The 27,026-nt window shown below is 36.9% G+C and overlaps 1 protein-coding gene across 1 annotated transcript; it reads right to left on the bottom strand.

Moving 5' to 3' along the window:
- LOC149821237 (uncharacterized) lies at positions 1-24,819 on the bottom strand. Its single transcript, XM_089983344.1, has 8 exons — positions 24,573-24,819; positions 8,273-8,461; positions 7,901-8,182; positions 7,684-7,718; positions 2,118-2,207; positions 1,845-1,995; positions 1,062-1,675; positions 1-974 (listed from the first exon to the last, which is right to left on the bottom strand). The coding sequence occupies exons 1-8, from the start codon at positions 24,742-24,744 to the stop codon at positions 234-236; spliced, it is 2,274 nt and encodes a 757-aa protein (XP_089839470.1). The 5' UTR covers positions 24,745-24,819; the 3' UTR covers positions 1-233.
- Between the last annotated feature and the right edge of the window lie 2,207 nt (positions 24,820-27,026).

Below are 27,026 nucleotides of genomic sequence, written 5' to 3'. Positions count from 1 at the left end.
TATATTTCAAATCCAATTAACAAGGTCCATTGTTGACAGCAAGGGGACTCCTTCCACTAGGTGAATCCCAACTTTAGTTGCTGAAAAAGATACCAAATCACATTTTTTTAACTCCTGCAAAATAAAATTCTTTTTGAGAAACATGATTCCCTCCAAACAATTAATGAACTTATAAATTGTCCACAATATGTAGAGATAGATGAGATTGATTAACTGGTTCCATGGGACCAATTTCAAATGTCATTGATGAGTCTGCTTAGATCCTCAGCGTGGTCTCTCTCTTGAAAAGTCTGATAGTTATCTCTAGAACAGGACTCACTTGAAAGCAAATCATGCCACTCAGCTTTATCCGACAGTACGGCTTGATTAGGCAGCAAGGAAGATGCAACATTTTGACCTTTATCATCATTACTTGCCTCACCATACCATTTATCTGCATCTTGCCTAGTGCCAATGTTTTGTGGAACACCTGATTGCCCATGAGATTCTTCAAGTAGCTCTTTCAGATCAGCTGGATGACCCTTGTCTTTTGCACCCAAATATGTAATCTGAGTATGCTTGGTCAAGTCAGTAAAACTTGACACAACTTCCAAAGCACCAACCTGGGAATTTGTTTTGCAGGCTCTTATAGATGAAGGCTTCTGAGCTTTTAAAAAACGGTGCCGAGACTCCACAACTCTACTACATGTCAGGACCTGCGTTGCAGTGGCCAAGGACATTGTGCTTGAAGAAGAGAGATGAGGTGACGTAGAGAAGTGAAAGCTTTGGTGCAGCTTTCCAGTCTGCTCTACAGGTCTTACATGTTGAAGTTTGTTGACCTTTGATTTCATGCACCTATCAGAACTACCAAGTCCAGAAGCACATCTAGGTAGATTACTCTTGAAACCAGAATCATCTTCAATGTTCTTGGAGGAAGTATGCACAACCGATGTCCTAGGTAACACAGATGTATTCCACCCGTGTGGACTACTTGCCTGGCAATATAATGATAAAAAATTACAGTACAACAGAAAAATATGAATTGATGAGAATGTATTTATTTGATGTTTAATGAAACTAACCGCATCGAAAAATCCAATCTTCGGCGATGGTCTTCGAAGACCAGAAGGTTTGGAACAATCAACCACAGAAAGATCTTCTCGAGTGCTTGAATAGCTAGCAGGTTTTCTACAAGCAGAAGTGGAATCATCAGTTGCTGATGACAATAAGATATTTCCACAAGAATGGTGGTTAGCCGGGTATTTCTGCAAATTGGAACGCTGAAAAACATTGTTGCCAGTGATCCCATTTGGAGGAGGGGAAGTAATTCCAACCACACCTTTCAACTTCTGAGATGTGTTGTAAGTACCGGTTGATGAAGATGAGTCTGACGACATACATTCAATAGAGCTTACAGGGGATACACTTGGAGAAAGTTTGGAATTAAACAGGATATGTGCTGATAATGCTGCATTTTTATGCTCGCTTTTAGTTCTTTTGCCTTTAACTGGCATATTTACACTTGAACTAGGTGAAAAGCTAGCTGATTTTTCAAGTGATGAAGCAGAATGTGAAGAAAGAGACTTCCCAGAAATGGAAGATTCCAATGAAGGCCTTGGTGAAGATTTAATCACAGGAGCAACACTGCATGAATCTCTTGAACCAAGACCATGTGACGGTACTGTACATACGTTTCCTGTATGACCAAGAAAATTCATTTGAAAACATTAAAAAATGCAAGCAATAATATATAGACTTTATCAAATTTTACACATAAAAAACATTAAAAAATAAATGCAAATTTTCAATTTGCATGCCAGTAAACTTATTTGTAAAGTTAGAAATAAGTTGCATAAAATTGTTACCTGGAACAACTTTCTGGGGAGTCTTTCTGAGACTTTTAGAAGCCACCAAGCTTTTCTTATTTGCAGCCAAGATAGGAGGTTTACTGCCCTTGGATAAAATCTTGGGTGGCTTTGTAGTTGACTTAGATTCTTCTCCAGAACTATTGATAGACTTTATTTAGAGAAAATATTGATCAAGATCAGTCAATTGCAGAAACAGTATCGTTACATTATTTCTTTATAAGAAATGAATGTCATCTGAATAATTGAATAATTACTTGAGGATGCTACTACCTCACCCAAACAAACAACAGAATCTTTGGAGCTTTTCTCTGGTTTCTGTTGAGAAATAGCACGACTCTTCAAACTAACCAATTTCTTCACCTGACACATTCGAATAGAGACTTTTCTGTAATGAAATAAGAACAAAAGCAAGCAAGAGCCTCTTATGGGCTTACAAGAATGCAACCAACCCACAAAAGAACCACTTATAGATCAATACACACCACCCACACAAGGGCCAAGAGAAATATAAGGGGAGAACCCGTATTTATAATAAGAGGATGAGACAATGGTCACATTTGTGCAATAAAGCTAGTTGGAGTTGTCCCAATCACTGACATCAAAAAGAAAAAGGTAAAAAAACAAAAATGGAATAAAGAGTACAGTCAGCCTGCAATGGTTTGACTTCTATTACAAAGCAAAATGACCGAAATACCCTTGATGGATATTTCGAATTATATATATATATATATATATATATATATATATATATATATATATATATATATATATATATATATATATATATATATATATATATATATATATATATACACACACACACACATAATATATATTAGAAGCACAATTTTATCACCCCCCTTTGAACTCACGGTGTAACAACCGAGAGTTTGCCAAGTAGGAAGTGAAATCTAGGTGACAGGAGCGCCTTGCCTTAGTGAAGAAGTCTGCTAGTTGATACTCAGATGGTACATATGACAACGTAATGGTCTTCTTCAAAAAAATCTCATGAACGTAGTGGCAATCTATTTCAATGCATTTGGTCCTTTCATGTAACGTATGATAACCTGCAATGTATACTGCACTCTTGTTATCACAACATATTCTCGAACATTCTGCAATGTGAACTCCCAAGTCTTCTAACAATTATCTCAACCATACTAATTCAGATGTAATCACTATGGCACGGTACTCTGCTTAAGTGGAAAAGAGTGACACCTTCTGTTGCTTCTTGCGTCTCCATGAAATTAGAGAATCACCTACAAAAAAGACAAAAAGCAGTGGTTGAGCGTTTATCATTTGCATCCCTTCCACAATCAGAATCAGAATATGCAATAATTTCTAACGAGGAAGATGATGAAATAAATAACTCATAATTAATAGAATTTCTAATATATTAACAATTCTCATTACAATACTCATATATACTATAGTGGGAGCATGCTCAAATTGGCTAACATAATGAATAGCATGAGAAATATCAAGATGAGTAATGAAGAGATAAGATAAAGCTTCAATCATTTGACTATATGGAGTTGGATCCTTTAGAGGTTCTCCACCATCTTTTTTCATCTTTGCATTGACAATATTAGGATGACCAATAGAGTATCAACTCATTTTTCATCTGAGAGTCTTGACCATTCGATGATCTCTGCTGCATACTTAGTTTGTGATAACAAGTAATCATGAGGTGAGTAAGTCACTTCTATTCAAAGAAAATACTGCAAAAACCAAGGTCGTTATATCAAAGTTGACTTTGAGCATATCTTTGATATAGCTAACTCCTTGTTATCACCTTCTGTGATAATCATATCATCAACGTAGACAAGTAATATTATCATTCTTGCATTAGAAGATTTAGCAAACAATGCAATGTCAGTATAACAAAATTTAAAACCAAGTTATGTCATCACAATACTGAATTGATCACACCAAGCCTTGGGAACTTGTTTTAAATCATACAATGCTTTTCGTAATCGAAGAATTTTTTTCATATGCTAAACTTAATCCTGGTGGGAAATCCATGTAAACTTCCTCATTGAGATTACCATTCAAAAGGCATTTTTCATATCCATTTGAAAAATTGGTCAGTTTTTAATTGATGCTATAAATATAAGAGTTCTAAGAATAGTCATTTGAGCGACTTGAACAAATGTCTCATCATAGTCTATTCCATATTTTTTGCTATATTCTTTGGTCACTAGTCTAGCTTTATATCATTCTAATGTTCCATTACTTTTAGTTTTAATCTTATAGACCCATCTACATCCTATAGTTTTTTTTCCTCTAAGTAATGTTTGAATTTTTCAAGTTTTTGCCTTTTCTAAAACTTTTAATTCATCATTTATTGCTCTAATTCATTCTTGATAATTTTTAGCATCATAATAAGGCGATGGTTCTATATACTAGTGTATAGTCATTAAACATGCTCTATATTTTGGTTCAAAGAAATCATATGATACAAATCTACTAGGAGCCTTTGAAATTCTCATGGATCTTCTAACACTAGAGGATTCTATCTTGATTTTTAAGAATATCTTTCTAAAGCACATGGAGGATGGTCTTCAGTACGTCGAGTATAAATTTGAATTTCACTATGAGGTTTATTTATACTATCAAGACCCTCATTCGCATTCCCATATGCATCATGAGTGTCCTCATTGTCACTCTCGTGCACATCATGAATGTCATCACAACTCACATGCTCATTGGCAAGGTCAAAAAGAAATGAATATTCACAATTGAATTTTATCTTTACCAAATCAATTTTTGTTTTCAAGAAAAGTGACATTTCTTGAGACATATAGCTTGTTCCTTTTAATTTCATAACATTTATAACCTTTTTTATTTTCGTCATAGCCTAAAAAAACACAATAAATGACTTTTAAAGAAAGTTTGTCATTTTTGTTGGTACGGACAAAGCATTTACAACCAAACACTCTCAACCTTTTGTAATCGGAAGATGTTTTAAATAATTTTTCAATGGGAGAAATGTTTTCAATAGTTTTTGAAGGCATCCTATTTATCAAATAAATCGCCATAAAAGTGACTTCGGCATAAAACATTTCTTGATATAACAAATGTTCTACTAGTCTCAACAACGTCTACGCTTCCTTTCGGCTAATCCATTTTGTTAAGGAGCATAAGGACATGATTTTTTATGAATAATCCTATATGAGTCAAGATAGTTTTTAAAATCCTTCTATACAAATTCTCCTTCGGAATCAGTTCTAAAAATTTTAATATTCGTTTTAAATTGAGTCTTTGTATAACAATGAAATTTTTTAAAACAATCAAATACTTCGGATTTGTGTTTAAGAAAATATATTCAAGAGTGTCTACTATAATCATCCACAAAATCAACATAATAAATACTCTGGCATTGGATATAACCGGAGTCAGTCCTCATACATCTGAATGTACCAACTCAAATGATTTTTTTATATAAAATGACTAGGCCAAAAAGGTAAAGATTTCATTTTACCAAGGATGCAATCTTCACAAATAAATTCTCTTCTTTTATAACTTGTAAGAAATGGAAACAATATAAGTTTGATATACTAGGATGTCCTAGTCTCTTGTGCCAATTTTCATATCTTTTTTTCCATAAAATTATAAAAAGTATATTTTGATAATTCAAGATTGTTTATAACATAGAGATCTCTTCTATAGACTCGCCCAAACAGTTCCCCAAACTGGAGATCATGTATCAAACAATCATTATATTAAAACAAGATTTTACATCCATGATCCGCAATTTAGGAAACGAATAAGAGGTTTAAATTTAATTTTGTTACTACTCTAATATTTGGTACAAAAAAGGTTTGATGTTTTTGTAAAGACCAAAAACCTTTGATTTTTAAAGAAGTTTCATTGGCGGCTGAAACATAAGAATCACTTGAGTTAGTATGGCATTCGAAAAGTGTGGACTCATTTGGGGTCATATGAAAAGAAGCATCGAAATCAAGAATCCAAGAAGTCTTACAGGGGTCAATGCATGTGGATACGACCATGCCCGAGAAGGAATAAATTTGATTGTTGAACATTGGTTGTGCCAAGGATAATGAGTCGATGCATTTGGAGTCATCTACACCATTTTTTTAAGAGATAGTCCCACCAAAGCCACCTTCTTGTGTCATATCTTTGATCTTCTTTCATTCTTTTAGGGCAAAAAGGTTTGATATGACCCAGCTCATAGCAATGATAGCATATTAGTTTATCACTCTTTTTGTATTCATGATTGCCTCTTTTGTTGTTTTGAATCCTTCCATAGTCATTGAAATTTCTTTCATTCTCATTATTTTTTCCAAAGTGAGGAGGCTTATAAGCCCTTGTGTGATTTTCGGGCCTTGACATAGCAAGCACAGATTCTTTCTCTTTTGAAGATGATTTTTTTAACCTATTTTTCTCCATAGTTAATTCTTCAAAAGTTCCAACTATAGTAAGTACACCTCCTCTATGAAGAAGGGTTGATTTGGTCCCTTCAATTTCGGGTATAAGCCCATTAACAAATTGGTAGAAGTGCTCCGTTCTAATTTGTTTTTCATGGAATTTTAGATCTTGAGAGCAATGCCACTTTGGCTCTAGAAGAGCCAATTCATTCCAAAGAAGAGAGAGTGCATTGTAATATTGCCTAATGCTCATCTCTCCTTGAGTCATAGTTCTCACTTTATTTTGCACATTGGATATGTGAGTTATATCCTTAAGACTATACATATCTTTAAGATACTTTCATGCATCACTAGCAAAATCAAATTTTGCTAAGCTAGAGCATTTTTTGATGTCAACACTATTGATGAGTCATCCAATTATCTTGAAATAAATTATTCTCAATTCCTTCCATTTTCTCATATTCGGTGGCAGCCTTAGACATCTCTTATCCTTGAAGAGCCACTTCCTTTCCATTTTTCATCTTGGCAAATAAAAGTTTAAGCTCTCTTTCGGTGCCATCAACCAAACCTCATAGACCATTTTCCTATATTTTATGTTTTTACTTTGGATGCCCACGTCACATAGTTAGTATCATTGAGTCTCACAGGAATGGAGACGATCACTTCTCTTTCATCATCCATTTTTACAATAACGAGAGAGAGTGAAAAAGAAGGTAGCAAGAATTTTGTTGAAGAGAACTTTGATGGTGCGCTTCCGAATGTAACGATCTCACGAACCGATGTTCCACCAATCTCACGATCTTCCTCTTGGTCTTTCTGAATGAATCATAATCTAAGAGCACCAAAGCTCTGATACCATGTAATGAAATAAGAACAAAAGCAAACAAGAGACTCTTATGGGCTTACATGAACACAACCAACCCATAAAAGAACCACTTATAGAACAATCCACACCACCCACATAAGGGCCAAGAGAATAAAAATAAAGCTTTTTGTATTGCACAATTCTTGAGAAAGCATGAAAAATATATAAGGGGAGAACCCCTATTTATAACAAAAGGATGAGATAGCGAGCAGCCCAACTAGCTATTGGGCAGCTCCCGGCGATCATATGACCGTTAGGAGCAGCTCCAACAGCTAGTTGGAGTTGTCCCAATCGTTAACATAAAAAAGAAAAAGGCAAAAAACAAAAATAAAATAAAGGGTTCAGCCCCTAATGGGTCGACTTCTATTACAAATCAAAATGATTGAAATACCCCTGATGGGTATTTCGGTTTACATACATAAGGACATACATACATATTAATATGTATATATATAGATATATATACATATGAATATATATATATATATATATATGTATATTACAAGTACAATCTTAACATTTTCAACTCCAATGCATCAAAAGGATTGATAAGTGAAATGAAGAATATAAGAGAACTTACCTTGGTATTAGTATCCAAGTCCAGCTTTGCTGCAACTGCAATCAAAGAGAGATGCAGATGTATCTAACCGGTAAAGAACTAAAAGGAAAAGGCAAGACTATCAAATGCTTCACTGCTTGGAAGAAAATAAGGAAAAAAAGGGAAACCTTACTAACTTCAAGGGATGTTACTCCAATCATCTCTTTATGTATATCAAAATAAAAGGAATCATACTTACATTCCAAATTCATTGCATCTTCTAAGCAAGAACCAGTTCTGCTATTAATTGTGGAAGGCACGTCAGAAGCTTGGGGCATTCCATCTCTATATGCTTGTTTGGAAGTTCTCATTTGCTCAAACAAATCAACTTCCAGATTTTTAAGTGCCCAGCTGTCACTTTCTACTGCAAAACCTGACTCAGATGGCCTTTGGTTATCTTCCTGAATTTCAGGTAACATACGTGCTTCAGGTTTCTTGAACATCTTATTCACAATAGACAATTCTTCACAGTTAAGGACGCCTGGGAGGACAGACAACAGAATATGAAAATGATAAACTGAATGTGTTCAAATGGACAAAGGATAAGGTCATATGGGTACTGAAAAGATACCTTCATTTGTGAAAAAAGCACTATCCCAAGCTAAACTTTTCCGCAAATTATACCTGCTAACTTTTTGTGATTTATTTGATTCTGAGGAACCCCAGCATATGGGTGATTGCCCACTTGTCTCTCCATTACTGCCCTTAGAGTTGAAAGACTCAAAGCAACTATCTTCATCCCAATTATTTGACTGAGCTACTGCTGGTTCAATCCACAGAAAAGAATCACTTTTAAATAAACATGTTCAACAAGGAACACTAATAAAATGTAGATATGAATATGCAATCCTGAAAAGAAGTATAATACTTGAAATCATAATTTACTCTTAGGGTGTGTTCAGATAATCATGGTGAGTAATAAGAATTCTCACAGGAGGGGCAACATTTTAATTATTTGGACGAAAACTAAAAGTGTTTGGTTCTTGGACAAATATAGGCTTTTGGCATCTAGAGTTACCACCTATAGGTGTGCCAAACAGATTTCTTGGAATTTGTAGGGCCCACAGCACCTCACAATTCTATGTCAAATAATTCCAGGAAGCCTCATTAAATACCTCCTTTTGCCACAAATTGGAGTCCTATTGAAACACCTTTAATATATGATAGCTAGAAGCAGCAGACATATATTGGCATTCTCCATGAAGCATGTATGCAAAAAATCTCCAACTTAATAAGTTTCTAGTTGAATAATGAGCAAAGATTTTGGATAAAAGCTACATATTTTAAGAACATTATATATCAAAACACATTTGTTTAAAGTTTGTATCTGCATCACAGCATTATGAACATGGTGTTAGGAAAACCGCAAGCAAGAAACAACCGAAGAAAACAATAAACAAGAACGATCAAACTAAACACAGCAAGAACACACAGATTTACGTGGAAAAACCTCCCCTCAAATCCGAGAGAGAGTAAAAAACCACGGCCGTGTTAAGAATGTAATAATACATCTATATATATATATATATATATATAGATGTATTTATAGATGTATTCACCATAATACCCGATAGGGGTATGGTCTTTTCACAAGTACCCAATAGGGGTACTTGTTTTATTTCTTTCTTTTTCTGTTTTTTATTTTTTGTTTTTTATTTTCTAAAATTACTTTTTGGGATACCAAAAGGGGCCCCACAATGGAGTCGTTGGGGCCCCCAACGGTCACAATTGTGACCGTTGGGGGCTCCCAACGACTCTATTGGGAGCCCCTTTGGTCTCCTTTTCTTATAAATAGGGGGAACCACCCTTGTATGTGGTATGGCTCTTAGAGAGCTCCTCCTCAATAAAAGAAACATTCTTTTATGTGTGTAGCCTTATTATAAGGCCCTTCGTATATCCCTTGGTGGATTTTCTCTCTTGTGCTTGTTTTATTTGTCTGTGTTGGACATTGTGAATGCTTTGGCATTCTTGAATTCTTCCGCATACTTCATTACATGGTATCAAAGCCATACGATCTTCTAAGGTAAAACTGTGTCTCTCTCTACTTCCTTTCTTTCTCACATCTTCATTTTGTAGCAATGGAAGTCAAGATCGATCTATCATTCAAACTCAATGGGAAAAATTACATGATGTGGGCATCCGCAATGGAGAATAATCTCAAAGGCAAGAAGTTTTGGGGTTATGTAATGGGAACCGTTCCGGAACCCCAACTTAAGCTCACAAAGATGGAAGGAGATCAAGAGAAAGCACTTGAAGGCGATGCTCGTCTCAAGGCCATTGAAGATTATAATCACCAAATGGAAGATTGGGAGAGCAACCATGCAAAAATCCTAGCATGGTTTATGAATAATGTCGAACTCAAGGTATGTGCAAATATTGCAAAATTCCGTCGGGCAAATGAAGCTTGGTTTTTTATGAAGGGTATGTTTACCCAAAAGGATCTTGCAAGAGCTTATTTTTTGCAAGAAAAAGTAAGAACCACAAAACAAGGTGACATGAGCATACAAGATTATTATAGTGCTCTAAATCCTTTGTGGGATGAATTGGCTCTTTTAGAGCCTAAATGGGTGGCTATGGAGGATGTGGTACTAAGACAAAAACAAATGGAACAAGATAGATTGTTTCAATTTTTATTTGGGCTTCGTCCCGAATTTGAACAAGTTAGATCCTCACTTCTCCATAGATCTACGTTTCCTCCCTTAGAAGAGGCTATTGTCGAGATTACTCAAGAAGAGACTAGGCATAGCATGGGTAAAAGCATAGAGGAAGTTCTTGCCGTATCTAAACCCGGCAATCATGTTAAAACATACAAACCACCTCATTTTGGTAAGCAAGGGAGTGGTGGAAGAAAAATGATTATATGTCATCATTGTTATGAGCCGGGACATATTAAACCCGTTTGCCCAAAGCTAAATGGGGCATTCAAGCCAAAGGTGGCTTCCGTTGAAGAATCATCCACCAAAGAAGATGACGGCAAGAACGGGGATCTCAAAGATACTCTTGGACAAATCTCCTTGGCTCTTCAACAAATTCTAAAGGCTACTTCTTCCACCTCCGGTGCCGCCATTGCCTCATCATCACCTCCCGGTACGTACTCTTGGCTTTTAGATTCCGGAGCCTCTTTTCACATGACTCCTCATGAAAATGCATTAACCAATGTGCACACCAATTCAAAAATATCTTGTGTCTCTACGGCCGATGGAACTTTTCTCAAAATAAATGGTATTGGAACTCTTGATTCTAAAAATGTTCAAAATTTTCTTGTTCCAAAAGTGAGAATAGTTCCTAAATTAAATCTTAACCTCTTTTCCGTTTCTCAAATAGCCGACCATGGATGTGAAATATCTTTCTCATCCCAAGGATGCTTTGTGCAGGATCTCTGGTCCGGGAAGCGTATTGGGCAAGGCCATAGGAAGGGAGACCTTTATTTTATGGATAACTTAATACTTCCAAATACCTCATTTTGTACTTATGTCCAAGACAAAAATATTGAAACTTGGCATAAAAGGCTTGGACATCCAAGTTACTCTAAAATGTATCTTTTTCCTTTTGGAAACAAGTTTTGTAAAGAAAAAGATATTAATTGCAAAGATTGCATTTTTGGAAAAATGAAGTCTACTCCTTTTCCTATTAGAACCTTTGTGACAACAAGACCTTTTGAATTGGTGCATTCCGATGTATGGGGACCATCTCCGGTTCTATCCAAAGGTGGTTATTCGTATTATGTTACTTTTATTGATGATTATACTAGATATGTATGGATTTATTTTCTTAACTTTAAATCGGAAGTTTTTAACTTCTTCAAAGAATTTCATGCAAAAGTTCAAAATCAATTTCAAAGTCAAATATCCATTCTTAGATTTGATTCGGGTGGAGAGTACTTATCAAATGATTTTCAATCATATCTAAAACAACATGGCATTTGTCATCAAAAATCTTGCCCAAGAACTCCTCAACAAAATGGTCTAGCGGAAAGAAAACATAGACATATTTTAGAAACCACTAGATCCTTACTCATTTCTAAAAATATTCCTAAAAGTTTTTTGGCCGAAGCCGTGTTAACCTCCACCTATTTAATCAATAGGATGCCATCTTCAAAATTGAACAATATCTCTCCTTATGAAAAACTTTTCAATATGACACCCGACTACAATCGTCTTCGTATGTTTGGGTGTAAATGCTTTGTTCTTTTACATAAAAGAGATAAATTGTCACCTAAAGCAATAGAATGTGTATTTTTAGGATATGGTGAAAATCAAAAGGGCTATAGATGCTTTGACTATAAGAACAATAAATTATTTGTCTCCAAAGATGTGACCTTTTTAGAAGATGAAAATGGATTTGAAATTTTGGAAAAACCAAATGAAATTGATTATATGTTTATCAATGATCTTTTGGAAGACTCAAATGATGACCTTTTGAGTCATCCGGAATTTTTAGAAAATACTCATGATAATGGTGTATCACCAACTAATGGTGACAATCTCCAAGTATACACTCGGCGTGAGGAAGCACAACCTATTAGTGCTTTAGAAAAATTCTTGCGGCTTAATGAACCCCTAGAAGAAACCTCTCTTAGGTGTTCTTCTAGAGAATCAATTCCACCTAATAGGTTTGTCTCATATGAAACTCTCTCACCTAAATATAGAGCTTGTCTAATTGCCTTGCATTCTTACTATGAACCTTCCCACTATAATCAAGCAAAAAATATTCCTCGTTGGGTTGAAGCAATGAAAGTTGAACTAGATGCTTTAAATAAGGCTAAAACTTGGGAAATAGTTCACCTTCCTCCAAATAAAAAAGTCATAGGATGTCGATGGGTCTACAAAGTCAAAACAAAAAGTGATGGTTCCCTAGAACGTTATAAAGCTAGATTAGTTGCTAAGGGATATTCACAAGAATATGGCATCGATTATGAGGAGACTTTTGCCCCCGTGGCTCGCATGACAAGCGTTAGAACTCTAATAGCGGTAGCATCATCTAAGAAATGGCCTATATTTCAATTAGATGTTAAAAATGTTTTTCTTAATGGTCAGTTGAATGAAGAAGTATATATGGACCCTCCGCCGGGAATTAATGTTAACCAAGGTCAAACTCTTCGGTTATTAAAAGCTTTATATGGTCTTAAACAAGCCCCTAAGGCTTGGTATGATAGATTTAGTGCTATCATGTTAAAATTGGGATTTCATTCATGTTATACTGACACTGCTCTTTTTGTTAAACGTGCAGGTAATAGTATCATCATCCTTCTGCTTTATGTTGATGATATAATCATCACTGGCAATGATGAAAGTGGTATTCTTAAAGTTAAAAATATGTTAAAACATAATTTTGATATGTCTGATCTAGGTTTTCTCAGGTACTTTCTTGGTATAGAAGTAGCATACTCTCCTCGAGGGTATATATTGTCACAGATGAAGCTTGCTGCAGACATATGTTCCAAATCTGGGATTTCAGATGACAAAAAGGTGAAGACTCCTGAGGTTATCAATGCTAAACTTCGACTGGAGGATGGAGTTCCGCTGGATGATCCTATGCCCTACAGGCAACTCATTGGCTCCCTCACCTATCTGACTATCACCAGGCCGGATATTGCTCATGTTGTGCACTCTGCAAGCCAATTTCAGCATGCTCCTACATCTGTGCATATGAGTGTTGTGCTCCGAATCATTCGATACATCAAAAATACTTTGACTAAAGGGTTATTCCTATCCTCACTCTCTTCCTTAGACTTACTGGCTTATACTGATGTTGACTAGGGAGATTCGCTAATTGCTTGGAGGTGCAAGAAACAGCAGAAAGTCTCATTGTCTTCTACTGAAACAGAATACAGGGCTATGGCAACTACTACAATGGAGCTTGTGTGGCTTCGAAGTCTTCTTCAAGATATGGGAGTCGAAATCACTGGTGCTTCAAAGCTTTGTTGCGACAACAAAAGTGCCATCTACATTGCCAGCAACCACACCTTTCATGAGAGGACTAAAAATATTGAAATGGACTGTCACTATGTACGTGATGAATATCTTCGTGGGACAGTTACACTGCCATATGTCACTTCAGAATATCAACTTGAATATCTTCGTGGGATTTTCTCTCTTGTGCTTGTTTCATTTGTCCGTGTTGGACATTGTGAATGCTTTGGCATTCTTGAATTCTTCCGCATACTTCATTACAGGCTGCCCATAGGAAAACTTTATTGCTCTTCTTCGACTGTTACAAGAGAGAGAAAATAAAGAATTTATACAAGGAAAAGGGCGACAACCCTAAACATAAACAAATCGGGTTTGATCCATAAGAAACCAGGTCTCAAACATAAGCCCAAAAAAAAATTCAACAGAAACCGAGACTCGTGCCGAGGGGAGCCCCCGAACCCCCTTTCTGCAAGGGCAAAAAACTTTGAATCAGGCTCTACAACTCATCACATGGGCCTTAAGTTTGAAATTTGAATCCCAAAGTGTGTTACCCACCCTAGATATATGATAAAAGAAACAAGTTATATCTTCATTTTAACAAAAACTAGGGATAATATTTGGTCTTCTAAACATGATCATCCTGTCTAATTGGAAGACATGGGAGAGAGCAATATCAACCCAATATGAATCCAAAGACACATTCAGCACGGTCTGGTTGCTTGGAGATAGTGTTTTTTCTGTGTAACAACACAATTTTTTGAGTTGTGAAACTTTGGTACAATGTGGATCATTGATTTTTTAAGCACTTGAAAAACTTGCTTACAGGTCATGTTCACATGATCCAGATCGTTTTCTACTAAGCAAACCATGTAGATCATTTCTAGAGAGTGTGGTCTCCCATAAAATCACAAAAAGTATGAAAAAAATGGTTTTTTTACTAGATATGATGTCATGTCACCATTACCTAATATCATCCTAAAAATGTCCCCATAATAATGAACAGCAATGCAACCATACTTATTATGAACTGACATAAATAACACCATCACCAAATGTAATATACAGCAATATGGTGGAACGGTATATATAATTATTCCATGAACATTTTTTGAGCTGGCACACAAATGCTTCAATGAAACATCCCCTTCCTCATGCACTCAATGCAGCGCTTTAGAGAACCTGATTTCAAAAGGCATATTAGTCAATCTACCATGAAACGAACCATGCACTAAGGCCACATTTTTGTCCACTCTCAATATTCAGAAGCAAGTTGCAGAAATATTTACCTACTGTGCACGCTAGTTTTTGTTGTTCTTTGGTACTCAATGAAAATCTCAAGGGAACCCATTGCAGCATTGCAAGGAAGAGAGCAGTTTTGCCCTTAAAATCTTCAATAATTAGGGAGGACACCATTGGGATCCTCAGTAGACTTGGAACCTATGTCACCTGGGTACAGGTACAGAGGGTACGACACGGCAATTCCAAAAAATGTGGGTACAGGGATACGTCTATATATATATATATATATATATATATATATATATATATATATATATATATATATATATATATATATATATATATATATATATATATATATATATATATATATATATATATATATATATATACAAAAAAAATTCAAAATAAACTGAATATAATCTAAATATATATGTTATATCTAAAATATATATTATATTATAAAGTTATAAACTGAAAATATAATTATAAATTGAATACAAACTTGTATGTACGAAGGATAAAATGGTGTCCATGTGTCGACACAGGCACACGCATGTCGACACGGGTACGGAGTGCAAAATGGAGTGTCTATGTGACATATTTCATTATAATGGAACCCATGTTGCTTATTGTATCCTTATATCTATATAGAATGCTTACTTTTATAAACCCATTTACATCCAACTTTTTCATTTATGGACTGTATCTCTTATATAATGTGATCTAGCCTATGATAAATACCGATATTGTAAGGTAGCTAATATTAAAGGTAATAACTTGCGATATTTTCAAAACAGCACCAAAAGACAAAATATCGCGATATTATCACGATATTTTTGGGAAAAACATTTTTTTAAGTTTGCATTTCCTAATTTTTTTATTTTATATTTTAAAACCCAAAAAACATGTTTCTTTATATTTTTGGAAGAAAAATAATGCAAAACTTATTATTTTCTTAGTTTTTTTGTTGTTATTAATATTTTTTTCAATTTTTTAAAGTCCCGAGTTATTCTTGAGATTCATCAACTTTTGAAAATCTCTCCGAGAAATACCCTCACCAAGAAATTACTATTTTTAAGCTTGGTTGTAGGTAGCTGGTTCAAAATAGAGCAGGATTTTAGCTAGACAGGCTCTATACTGAGAGAAAATGATTCATATAAAACAAATCTATCAGGAGGTCTGGAGACTCTGTCAAATCTTCTAAGTTCACTTAATTGTTGTATTTCTAAGTTGGAATAATTTTCTAAGTTCACTCTGTCAAATCTTTTAAGTTCACGACTGAATCCATCATCTGGGCCAGCTGTTGTAGTTCCCCAATACTGCAACTGAATTTGCTATAGTTTTTTAATAGCTCACTTTGAATTCTTAGCTGGAATCGGTTTCTAGCAGTTGTAATACTTTGTTTGACATGAGGTTTGCTGTCAACACCTCGCTAACTTGGTGTGCTTTGGACAGAAGTGCCAGGGAACTCCAGGTGTTACCGTCCTGTTTTCTGTTCCAATACAGTCGCAGCCTTCTTGTCATACCGAATGCCCCTTGTATTAGAGCAGAACCAGCCGTGCATGCCTTTCCGAATCTCTGCAATTTTAATTGATGTGATAGAAACCTCACCAACTTCATTTTGAATTATGTGTATTACACAATTTGTTGCATCCTTGATATCAGTTCTACCCATTTCATTTGACAAAACTCGAGTTGCTCTTGACAATTTCCAACAACAACCGGGTTGTGATGGCACCCTGTTCTGAAGTAGCGTGCTGCCAAGGTTTGATTTATGTGAACTGGGCTTACACTCTCCTTGTGACCTCAAGTGATCTGAACAGAGGACTTCACAAGAAATCTTTATCTTCCCCCTCTTAATGCATAGGTACTCATTCTGCCATGCACAAGGTATCGCCAACAGTAGTTGCTGCTGGTGTTAACTTCTGTGTTAATTTCCTGCCATTGCTGATTAGTTGATGACAGTGATTGTACGGTTGCCTCCACATAACTCAGTGCAGCAAAATGGGTGCTACCAGCAAGCGTTGCATTCAACTGATTGACAGAGCTCCACAGTGCAGAGTGAAACCAGCTATGCATGAAGTCTTGAATTTCTGTGAATCTACCATTGAATTTGGTCAAAATTCTGCATATGCAGAAGATGGTCTGCATTATGAAGTGAGAGTGCTTGTCCTGAAGTCTTGCGATTCCCAGAGTTGTTATGGAATTGCCCATAACATTATGCCTCTGTTGGTAACCTTCCATTATCAGCTGATCTCCAGGATCAAAGACATCAATTTGGTTCTCCTCATGCATATTGATTTGAATTTTAGAATCACTGAGTTCAGCGCTGCCCCAGTTCACAGGCAGTGTAAATGCTATGTTTGTCTCCCAGTACAGCATCCTTTTCAACAGCGACAAACTTTGGTTGTATTCCTTGTGACTAGACAGTGCTGGACCATGGTACCCCTTCTTCGAACTGTTCTGCAAAGAGTTTTGCCAACTTATCGTCCATGAGATTTTGTTCAATGAATCCCCATAATTTAGTAAAGAAGGAAGTCAGACAAGCCTTCCCAAGTGCCCTTCTTCATTCCCACTTCCTTTCCCATGATTACAGCATCTCAACTCTAGTAGCTTCTTAGGATTGCTTCAAGCTTGGTATCAATGGCTCCCATTCTTTCCTTAAGTCCACTTACTTCATTGTTCAAGGCATCAAACCTTCTTTGGTGCTCAGCTATGAGGCCATCAACAAGGTCTTGAGCTCGGGTAGTCATGGTTTGTAGGAATAATTCAGGTTCAGTCTTAGGTTGCAAATAGGTTCCGGTCCAGTTTTAGGGTAGAGTGTTGGGTGATGTTTGGGTTAGGTTTCAATCAAGGCTAAGGATTGGTTCTCATGTTTTGAGGGTCTGTGATCAACGTTTCAAATCAATTGATAAGGTTTTAGGGGGCATCTGTGTCATGGAAGAGAGCTCCACCATGGGAAGTGGAAAGGGGGGTCTAGCAATGATTTTGGGGTCCCTTTTCCTCGAGGAAAGGGATCCCCATGTTTGTGTTGCCATGGTGGGCCCCGCGGAAATGCATCAAAGGTTGTGCATTTCTGAGGAAAGCCCCAGCTTTCCGCAGCACTCAAATGCGCCCTTAGTTAGGTTTAGGGGTTCACCAATGAAAACAGGTCAAAACATGCTAGGTTCAATTGGTGACAGTCAAGGAAAAACAGGTTTTGGTGCAGAATTTTTATCTCAAAGTACAGAAAACTAAAAAATTATGAAAATCGGGCAGTGTTTGGTTGACACGTGGATGGGTCTACAGAAAAAAAAAAAAAACAGGCTGACTCCAAAAGGTTTGGGAGTTATGATTTTTTGAACATGACCCAATTTCCTAGGTTGTACAGGTTCAGGTTTTACAGTCTTGGTAAAACAGGTTTCACCATGAAATTTTATCTAAGAGCATAAGAGTCAAAAAATTATGAAAATTGGATAGTATCAAGTTGACACATGGATGGAATGGCAATAAAAATTTCAGGGTCAAAGTCCAAGATTGGGAGATATGATTTTTTGAACAAGACTAGTTTTCTGGGTTTTACAGAATTCTGGTAATACACAGTCCAGAAAAACAAGTTGCACCTCAGAATTTTTATCTCGCTATACAGTCTTTCAAAAACCCGGAAAATTGGAGGGTCAATAGAAGACACGCGCAGGAAGTTACAGTAAATTTTTTAGAGTCAAATTCTAGGTATTTTGGTTTCTGAGATTTTTTAAATCTGGACAATTTTCTAGGTCTAGAATAGGTTAGTCTGAACAGAATTGCTTCTAACTAAGAACAAAAACTTGGTCACACAACCTCCAAACAAGATTCAAATCTCAGCTCCACAGCTCTCAACACCTCTTCACACTCCAAAATCACCAAATAGCAGGAAAATAGCAAGAACAGTAGCAAAATCTTCAACAACACAACAATTCTCAAGTGCCAAGATCAAGATCTTGAGAACTCCAACAAGGTTTTTAGAAGACCTTGTGAATTTGATCAAGTTTGACCCAAGATTGATGTACTCACCCAACAATCAAGATTCTTGCATCAATAAACTTCTAACTCACATATATTTGATCTGAAAGTTAACTCAAAACAATTTTGCAATAATTCCCAAAAAAATCAACAGCTATATTGGGCAAGGTTGTACGTATTGTTACCCATATCGGTCAGGCCCAAAGTAACACCGTAATATATCATATCGTAAATTTTTAATAAATAATTTATAAAAATTTTAGAAAAAATAGCAAAAATTCTAAAAAAATCATAACACATGAAACAATGATGAATTGCATAAAATGCAACCATAAAATCACATATGAAGCATTTATGTCTCTATGAGCTACATAAGGCTCTTGCAATTAAGAACATGCCACAAGACTCATACTTTCATATTACAAAAATAAAAACAAAATATTATATAAAACATCAATAATCATAATCATCATCATTTTCTTCTTCTTCTTCTTCTTCTTCTTCTTCTTCTTCTTCTTCTTCTTCTTCTTCTTCTTCTTCTTCTTCTTCTTCTTCTTCTCATCATGCTAAAATTAATAACAAACCATAAACTGATAACTGACATTGTAAATAAAAAGCAGCTACATAATTTAAATTTTAAACACAATTAAAGCCTTAACTAACAATATTAATTCGCATTCAAGTCATATTAAAATGTCATAAGTCATAACTAAACTACTAAGAGCTCATGATAACTAAAAACAATACATTTAACTTATGTCACATGGGTGTGGGTGCGGGTGTAGGTGCGGTGATGCGGCACTTTAAAAAAACTTGGGTGCAGGAGTGTGGGAGGGTATATATATATATATATATATATATAGAGAGAGAGAGAGAGAGAGAATTTTTAGCAGTTATCAGAAGTAGCACTAAACTCCGCCTGTGTATAACTGTTTAGTTATACACTGCCGGTCCCAAGCCCGGATAAAGGAGGAGGGTTGCGGTAGGCCTGTGACAGCCAGCATAAAAATTTAGTCATACCCTATGAAAATGAACCAATATGAGAATTTCGTTGGGGCGTTCCCTACTGAGCGACGCGCTGTACTCTCTAGGCCCGGAGGCAGTGATAAATGGGCAAGGGTTGCTAGGTCGTCGCCCAGAAGCGACGCGTCACACCGGCGCCCGGGTGTGGTGTCAAATAGGCAAGGGTTCCCTCACTTTGTTGGACGGGTGGGGGTAAAGAAGTTAGTCCAAGACCATAAAATTAGGTTAGCCACTTGGAACATAGGGTCTTTAACTGGTAAGTTGGTAGAGTTAGTAGATGTTATATGTAGGAGAAAGATTGATATTTTATGTCTACAAGAGACCAAATGGGTAGGTGAGAAAGCAAAAGTGATAGAACCTTGGGGATATAAGATTTGGTATACAGGAATAAATAGGAATAGGAATGGAGTAGGGATTGTTATGAGTCGTCAGTTTATAGATAATGTAGTTGAGGTCCGTAGGAAGGGTGATAGAATTTTACTTATTAAATTAGTATTAGGTACGGATATTATTAATATTATTAGTGTTTATGCACCTCAAGTAGGTTTAGATGATTCCATTAAGCATCAATTTTGGGAAGATTTAGATGGAGTAGTAAAAGGGATATCTTATGGAGAAAAGCTTTTCATTGGCGGTGACCTTAATGGACATGTAGGCATTAGTAAGGATGGATTTGAGAGTATCCATGGAGGCTATGGTATAGGAGAAAAAAATGAAAGTGGAGAAAGGATTTTAGATTTTTGTTTGTCCTATGATATGATCTTAGCAAACACTTGGTTTAGGAAGAGGGAGTCTCACCTAGTAACATTTAAAAGTGGGGTTAATACAAGTCAGATAGATTTTTTCCTAATTAGAAAGAGAGATAGGGGTTGTTGCATCGATTGTAAGGTTATACCGGGAGAAAGTGTTGCTACACAACATAGAGTCTTAATTTTAGATCTTAAAATTAGACAATGCCGCAAAAGGGATAGACATAGGATAGATCCTAGAATTAAGTGGTGGGCACTGAAATGAGCTAAACAAGGAATGTTTGTAGAGCAGGTAGTTAAGGAAGTTGATTGGTGTCTCGAAGAGGATTCAGAATCAATGTGGAATAAGATAGCGGGTGGCATGAGAAAAGTGGCTAAGGAGGTATTGGGTGAGTCTAAAGGTGGTGCACCACTAGGTAAGAATACATCATGGTGGAACGAGGATGTCAAATTAGCTATTAAGGTTAAAAGAGAGTGTTATAGAAATCTAAGTAAGAGTCGTGATAATGAGAATTTGGAGAAGTATATGATAACAAAGAAGGAAGCTAAAAAAGTAGTTCGAAACGCGAGGGCTAAGGTATATAAGGAGGTTTATGACAAGTTGGATACCAAAGAAGACGAGAAGGATATTTATAGGCTTGCAAAGATGAGAGATAGGAAATCGAGGGATTTGGGTATGGTTAGATGTATCAAAGATGAAACACAAAGGGTTTTAGTCAAAGATGAGGAGATTAAGGAGAGATGGAAAGATTATTTTGATAAGCTATTTAATGATAGTCATGCTCAAGATCTTGGAGACTTCTCCATTCCTTTTCATGAGATAAATCGTGACTTCATGCGCAAGATTCAAAAGAAAGAAATTGCAGAGGCTTTGAAGAAAATGAAATCAAGAAGGGCAGTTGGCCCAGATGGTATACCTATCGAGGCTTGGAAATGCTTGGGAGAGAAAGGTTTAGAATGGTTGACAAATCTTTTTAACTTGATTTGGCGAACAAATAAGATGTCTAATGAGTGGAGGAAGAGTACTTTGGTGCCTTTATATAAGAATAAGGGTGATATACAAGATTGCACAAACTATCGTGGTATAAAACTCATGAGTCATACTATGAAACTTTGGGAGAGGGTGATTGAGTCTAGGTTGAGGAAGGTTGTCATGATATCGGAGAATCAATTTGGTTTTATGCTTGGAAGATCAACTATGGAAGCTATATATCTTCTTAGACAACTTATTGAAAGATATAGAGAGAGGAACAAAGATTTGCATATGGTTTTTATTGATTTAGAGAAGGCATACGATAGAGTACCTAGGGACGTTCTCTGGTGGACAATGATGAAGAAAGGTGTTTCTCTCAAGTACATTAGTATAATTAAAGATATGTATGAAGGAGTAGTAACCAATGTCCGCACTTGTGGAGGGGTGACAACCAATTTTCCGATAACGGTTGGGTTACATCAAGGATCTGCTTTAAGCCCTTTTCTATTTGTGATAGTGATGGATGAGCTTACGAAATCAATTCAAGAAAATGTACCGTGGTGTATGTTGTTTGCTGATGATATTGTTTTGATTGATGAGTCTAGAGCTGGGGTTAATGCTAAGTTAGAATTATGGAGACAGACATTGGAAGCTAGAGGTTTTAAGTTGAGTAAGAGTAAGACTGAATATATGGAATGTCGGTTTAGTAAGCAACGAAGTAGTGATGGGAGTGTAGTGAAGCTTGGTGAGCAAGAAATACCGGTGAATGATTATTTCAAATATTTGGGATTCATCATTCAAAAGTATGGAGAAATTGATGGAGATGTAAATCATAGGATAAAGGTTGGGTGGATGAAATGGAAAAGTGCAACTGGAGTGCTGTGCGATCGTAGAATGCCATTGCGGTTGAAGGGAAAGTTTTATAGGACGACTATTAGGCCCGCTTTACTATAAGGTACGGAATGTTGGGCTGCCAAGAGACATCATATTCAAAAAATGAGTGTAGCTGAGATGCGGATGCTTAGATGGATGTGTGGAAATACAATAAAAGATAAGATTCGGAACGAGGAGATACGTAAGAAGGTAGGTGTTGCACCCATTGAAAATAAGATGTGAGAGAATCGTTTACGGTGGTTTGGACATATTCGGCGAAGGCCTAATGATGCTCCAGTTAGAAGGTTGGAGAAATGGGAAAATATATTAGTTAAAAGAGGTCGGGGTAGGCCTAGGAAGACTTGGATGGAGATGATAGGAAAGGATATGAATGCTTTGAACCTCACCGAGGACATGGCATTGGATAGAAATGATTGGAGGAAAAGGATTCATGTGGAAGACCCAAAATGAATTTCTTTTTTTTGTTCATATCGCTGACCCCAATTGTTTTGGGATGAAGGCGTAGTTGTTGTTGTTTGTTGTTGTATCAGAAGTAACACTAATTTTTAACAGTATTTTTTTTAAGTCTAGATTTGGACACTTATGACCCTAAGTGCGTTGACCACACCCAAGGTCGGCTTGACTGCACCGGATGCTGCACCCGAGTCACGTCACGTCGCATCGCGTCGATGTGGGTGCGGCACCCTGCTGGCATCATCTTCAGAATATATATACCCCCACACCCAAGTTTTTTGAAATTGTCATGTCGCACTCACCCGCACCTGCACTTATGCGACATAGCATAATAGGTAAATGGGTCAGGTCTGAATCAGGTTAGATCCAAACTGGCATGAGCCATATCCATGAGGTACCAGTACCACTACCAGCGTGGACACTGCTCGACACGGGTAAGGCACCCTTCAAGAAGTACGCATCTTACATAGTTATGGTTTTTTCCAAATTTTAATATATATAATTTTTCTTATTTAGCATCTGAACAGAAATTCTTACTTTGTCTATAGTGATTGAGGTTGGAGTTGCCAAGCATATTTTGATACACAAACCAGCAACAACACCTAGTCCCTTTTAGTGTTGTTTTGCATTATTATCTAAATCTGGGCAAGCAATTCTTAGTAACATGAAATTTGCAAGCCTGCACATACATTAGGTTACAACAACTGTATATTGTGTTTGTGACACAAATAATCAATCCAAAACAAAGTTCTTGAAATAAATTCTAGCACAAAGCCTCACAGAAATCCTTAATAAGCAATAGTGCATATTCTGATCGAGTAAAATGGCTCACCTAAACAGTGAACACATCTGTCAGCTCAAAACAATCCATACTTCAAACACAAAGTTTTCCATTTTCTCCACCCTTAAGATCAGTAGTCCCATTTACTAGAGATTCCCATTTCAAAGAAGATCGTTTTGCATAACCAGATTATAGCTGGTGTCCGTTTGTCTACTTCAATCCTTCCACTTTGTCTACATAAAAATTTGCAACCAAATTTCTAAAGTTGATCCTCACAGGGATGCCCGCTGCCCAATATTAATCTAATGAGTTAGAAGTACAAATTCTTTCCAATAATAAAAGGCTCAATTCTTCCACCGGCTTTACTGTTGACATGCGCACAATATACCAGTACTTCATGTACCCTAGAAAAAAAATCCGATAATGGAAAGTATGGAAAATTATTGATCCCCACCACGGCTAAACGAATTTCAAAGAAACAGATTCGCTTAACAAAGAAAGTTCGACCGATAAGCCGAACCCTCTTGAAAGAGGAAGATACCCACATATCGAATCGAATAAAACTCTGGAAACGCTTATACACCATCGATTGTTTCCCACAGTGGGCGACGTTCTTGATCCGTCTGAATCAAAAACCAAGCACGACACTAACGACCCTCAATTCCATGCATCAACATCCCCCATCTCCCCGAATTCCCATCATCAAACAAAACCAAGAAACCCGGAAACAAAATTCACCGCAAACCGATGGTTTCCCATAATCAAGAAAGAAAGAGTGGTGCACAAAAGCAAAATTCCAAGCAAAGAGAAAATCGCGCATCAATGAGAAATCGAGGCACTAACGGAGAGAAAAGAAGCGTTACCGGAAGGGATGGGGAAGACAGAATCGGCGGAAGGGGAGGAGATGAGGCAGTCGTCCTCGGAGGAGACGTCGATGAGGGAGAGCCTCTCCATCTCCATCCTCCTCTTCCCTTCCTGCACGAGAACCTGTTGCCGAAGACTGCGCGGCTCCATCGTTTCGGAATCCGATTCCATGGAAACTATTTCCTAGGCATCCCCATCGACGGATGGCCCACCAAGAGGAGGAGAGGAGGTGGAATTCGCCTCAGAAATGGGAAGAAATATCGGCAGCCAAACGGCAGCAAGAGGGCGTCAGTGAAACGGCATCAGAGAATTAATGGGCGACGATTCTAGAGAGAGAGACAGAGACTTATTATGGAATGCGACGTGCCTCTTTTTCACTTTCAAATGAGGGAGGAGAGCGGGAAGGGCGAAAAAAAGTCGGTGGTGGAAATTAAAAGAAAGACGGGCACCGAAATTGAAAACCAATTATTGCGGTTTTTGTAAAAAAAGGTGAGGACGCCCACTATACCGAGCCCGGTGCGGGGACAAGGCCTCTATCCCCCCTCCGTCTCTCAAAATAGTAACCTTCAATCTCGGAGGCAACTTTGGACCTCCACTCCTGTCCCATCTAGGGATGGTAGTGAACCGGGGGACAACCGGGATCTGCCCCGTTTGTACCGGGGATGGAGGTTAAAATCTATCCCCATGCAGGGATGGACTTATGCTTTTCCCCGCCCCGCCCCGTCCCCAATCCTTTAAGGGATGACTATAATTTAAGAGAAAATGGGGCTTCACCCCGCCTCACCCCCGTTTAAACTGGGGATGGAGGCGGGGTGGAGGTTAAAATTCATCCCCATGCAGGGACGGAGGTGGGGGGTGGAGACCTTGTCCCCTGCCCCGCTCCACTACCATCCCTAGTCCCATCTCAAATTTACCATCCCGCCCCCACCCTTTTCATGTTCTATCTTAGTTCTCAATCTCACCAAATTTAATGTCCTCGTCTCCTATCATTGCCTTTGTTAGAAAGAGAGGCTAAACCACACAGGTCGAGTTGTCATGCAGAGTGGCATGGAGAGCCTTGAGAGAAGGCGGAAAACATTAACCACAATGATCAGAAGAAGGAGAGAGAAAAGAGAATTGAAGAAGCCAAAAAGATAATTTTAAGCTTTAGGATTAAAAAATTAGCATTAGAAATATATTTAGGAGTTATATATAATTGTATTAAATAACTAAAGGTACTTTAATTATTTACTAATAGGGATTGGGGCAAGGTGGGTGAGGCCGGCAGGGGAAAGTATAAGTTCATTCTAGCCTTCATCTCTGCATAGGTTTTTATTTTCGTCTTTATCCTCAATCCATTCCTCATTTCATGTCCTACATCCCTACCTCAAATGAAGTGGGTTTTGACGGATTTTCGCTTTCCCCCGATCCTCTGTCATCCCAAATGCATAAACTCCCATTTCCACTACCAATTTTCAAATGTCCACCACCAAAGTAGTTTGACCAAGTTTTTACCAAATGCATAAACTCTCATCCCATATCAAGAAATTTAAAAACGGAAAAATGATTATATTGCATGACAAAAATAATATGTTTCTCAAAATAGCTTAGAATTTTCAAAATTCGCTCAATGACTAAATTTGTAAACTTCTAGCTATAAAATAACATTTTTACCTTTTGCACGTGAATTTTCTCTCGAATATGCAAATTTTCTCTCACACATTTCTAAGTGTCTATTTTTGCTTATGTGTCTTAAGCGATTTTATTAAAAGGAGGCACACACATTTTGGAAACATTTGAAACCATGAGTTGCAAAGGTTCTCAAAAATGTGCACAAATTTTTTAATTAAATACCCTCACATTTGTGAATGTCTCGACTTTCATACATAAATGTCCTCATCTTCTTGCTTGTGCCTTTTATAAGATTTTAGTAAAAAGAGTTCTTATATTTTGAGAATACTTGCAACTCATTTTTGTAAATGTCATATTATATTTGCAAATGTCTAGACATGTTATGTGAAAGGTCTTTAACTGGAATTTGCAAAATTGTTGCTAAAGATAAAAAAAACATTTAGCGTTAAGTACCGTTAAAACCTTTAGTAGGGTTTCAAAGGTGCCACTAAAGCTTTTAGGAGGAAATTCACTTATTTAAGATGAAATTTACATGTTTAAGAGAAATTTCATATATTTAAGAGAAAAATCACATACAAAAATTTGTAAATTTTGATTTCTTTCAAAAAATTATAGTTTATTTCAAAAAATGCATCATTTTTATGTACAGTACAGTCATTTTCTGATTTAAAAGTGTGAAACCCCTTTGTGAGTTCCAAGACAAAAGTTTGATCCCTAAGATCGTATTTGCATGTCATGACAAATGCCACGTGGGCAGACCAGTGTATCATTTGTCCAGGACTTGCCAATCACACGTCTATGGTTGTGATTGGCACATCCTGTGCAGCGCCTTATAAAGCACC

Source organism: Nuphar pumila, chromosome 12 (genome assembly GCF_984573655.1).
Source record: "Nuphar pumila chromosome 12, dmNupPumi1.hap1.1, whole genome shotgun sequence".
Classification (NCBI taxonomy): Eukaryota; Viridiplantae; Streptophyta; class Magnoliopsida; order Nymphaeales; family Nymphaeaceae; genus Nuphar; species Nuphar pumila.
This window is presented reverse-complemented; position numbering and strand designations above follow the sequence as displayed.

Excerpts from the sequence above, each read along its gene's own strand:
- LOC149821237 (XM_089983344.1), bottom strand. The coding sequence starts at position 24,744 with ATGGAATCGGATTCCGAAACGATGGAGCCGCGCAGTCTTCGGCAACAG. Across the intron at positions 8,462-24,572 it reads TGTCTTCCCCATCCCTTCCG|TAGCTCAGTCAAATAATTGG; the intron begins GTAACGCTTCTT and ends TTGAACCAGCAG. Across the intron at positions 7,719-7,900 it reads AGATGCAATGAATTTGGAAT|TTGCAGCAAAGCTGGACTTG; the intron begins GTAAGTATGATT and ends CTTTGATTGCAG.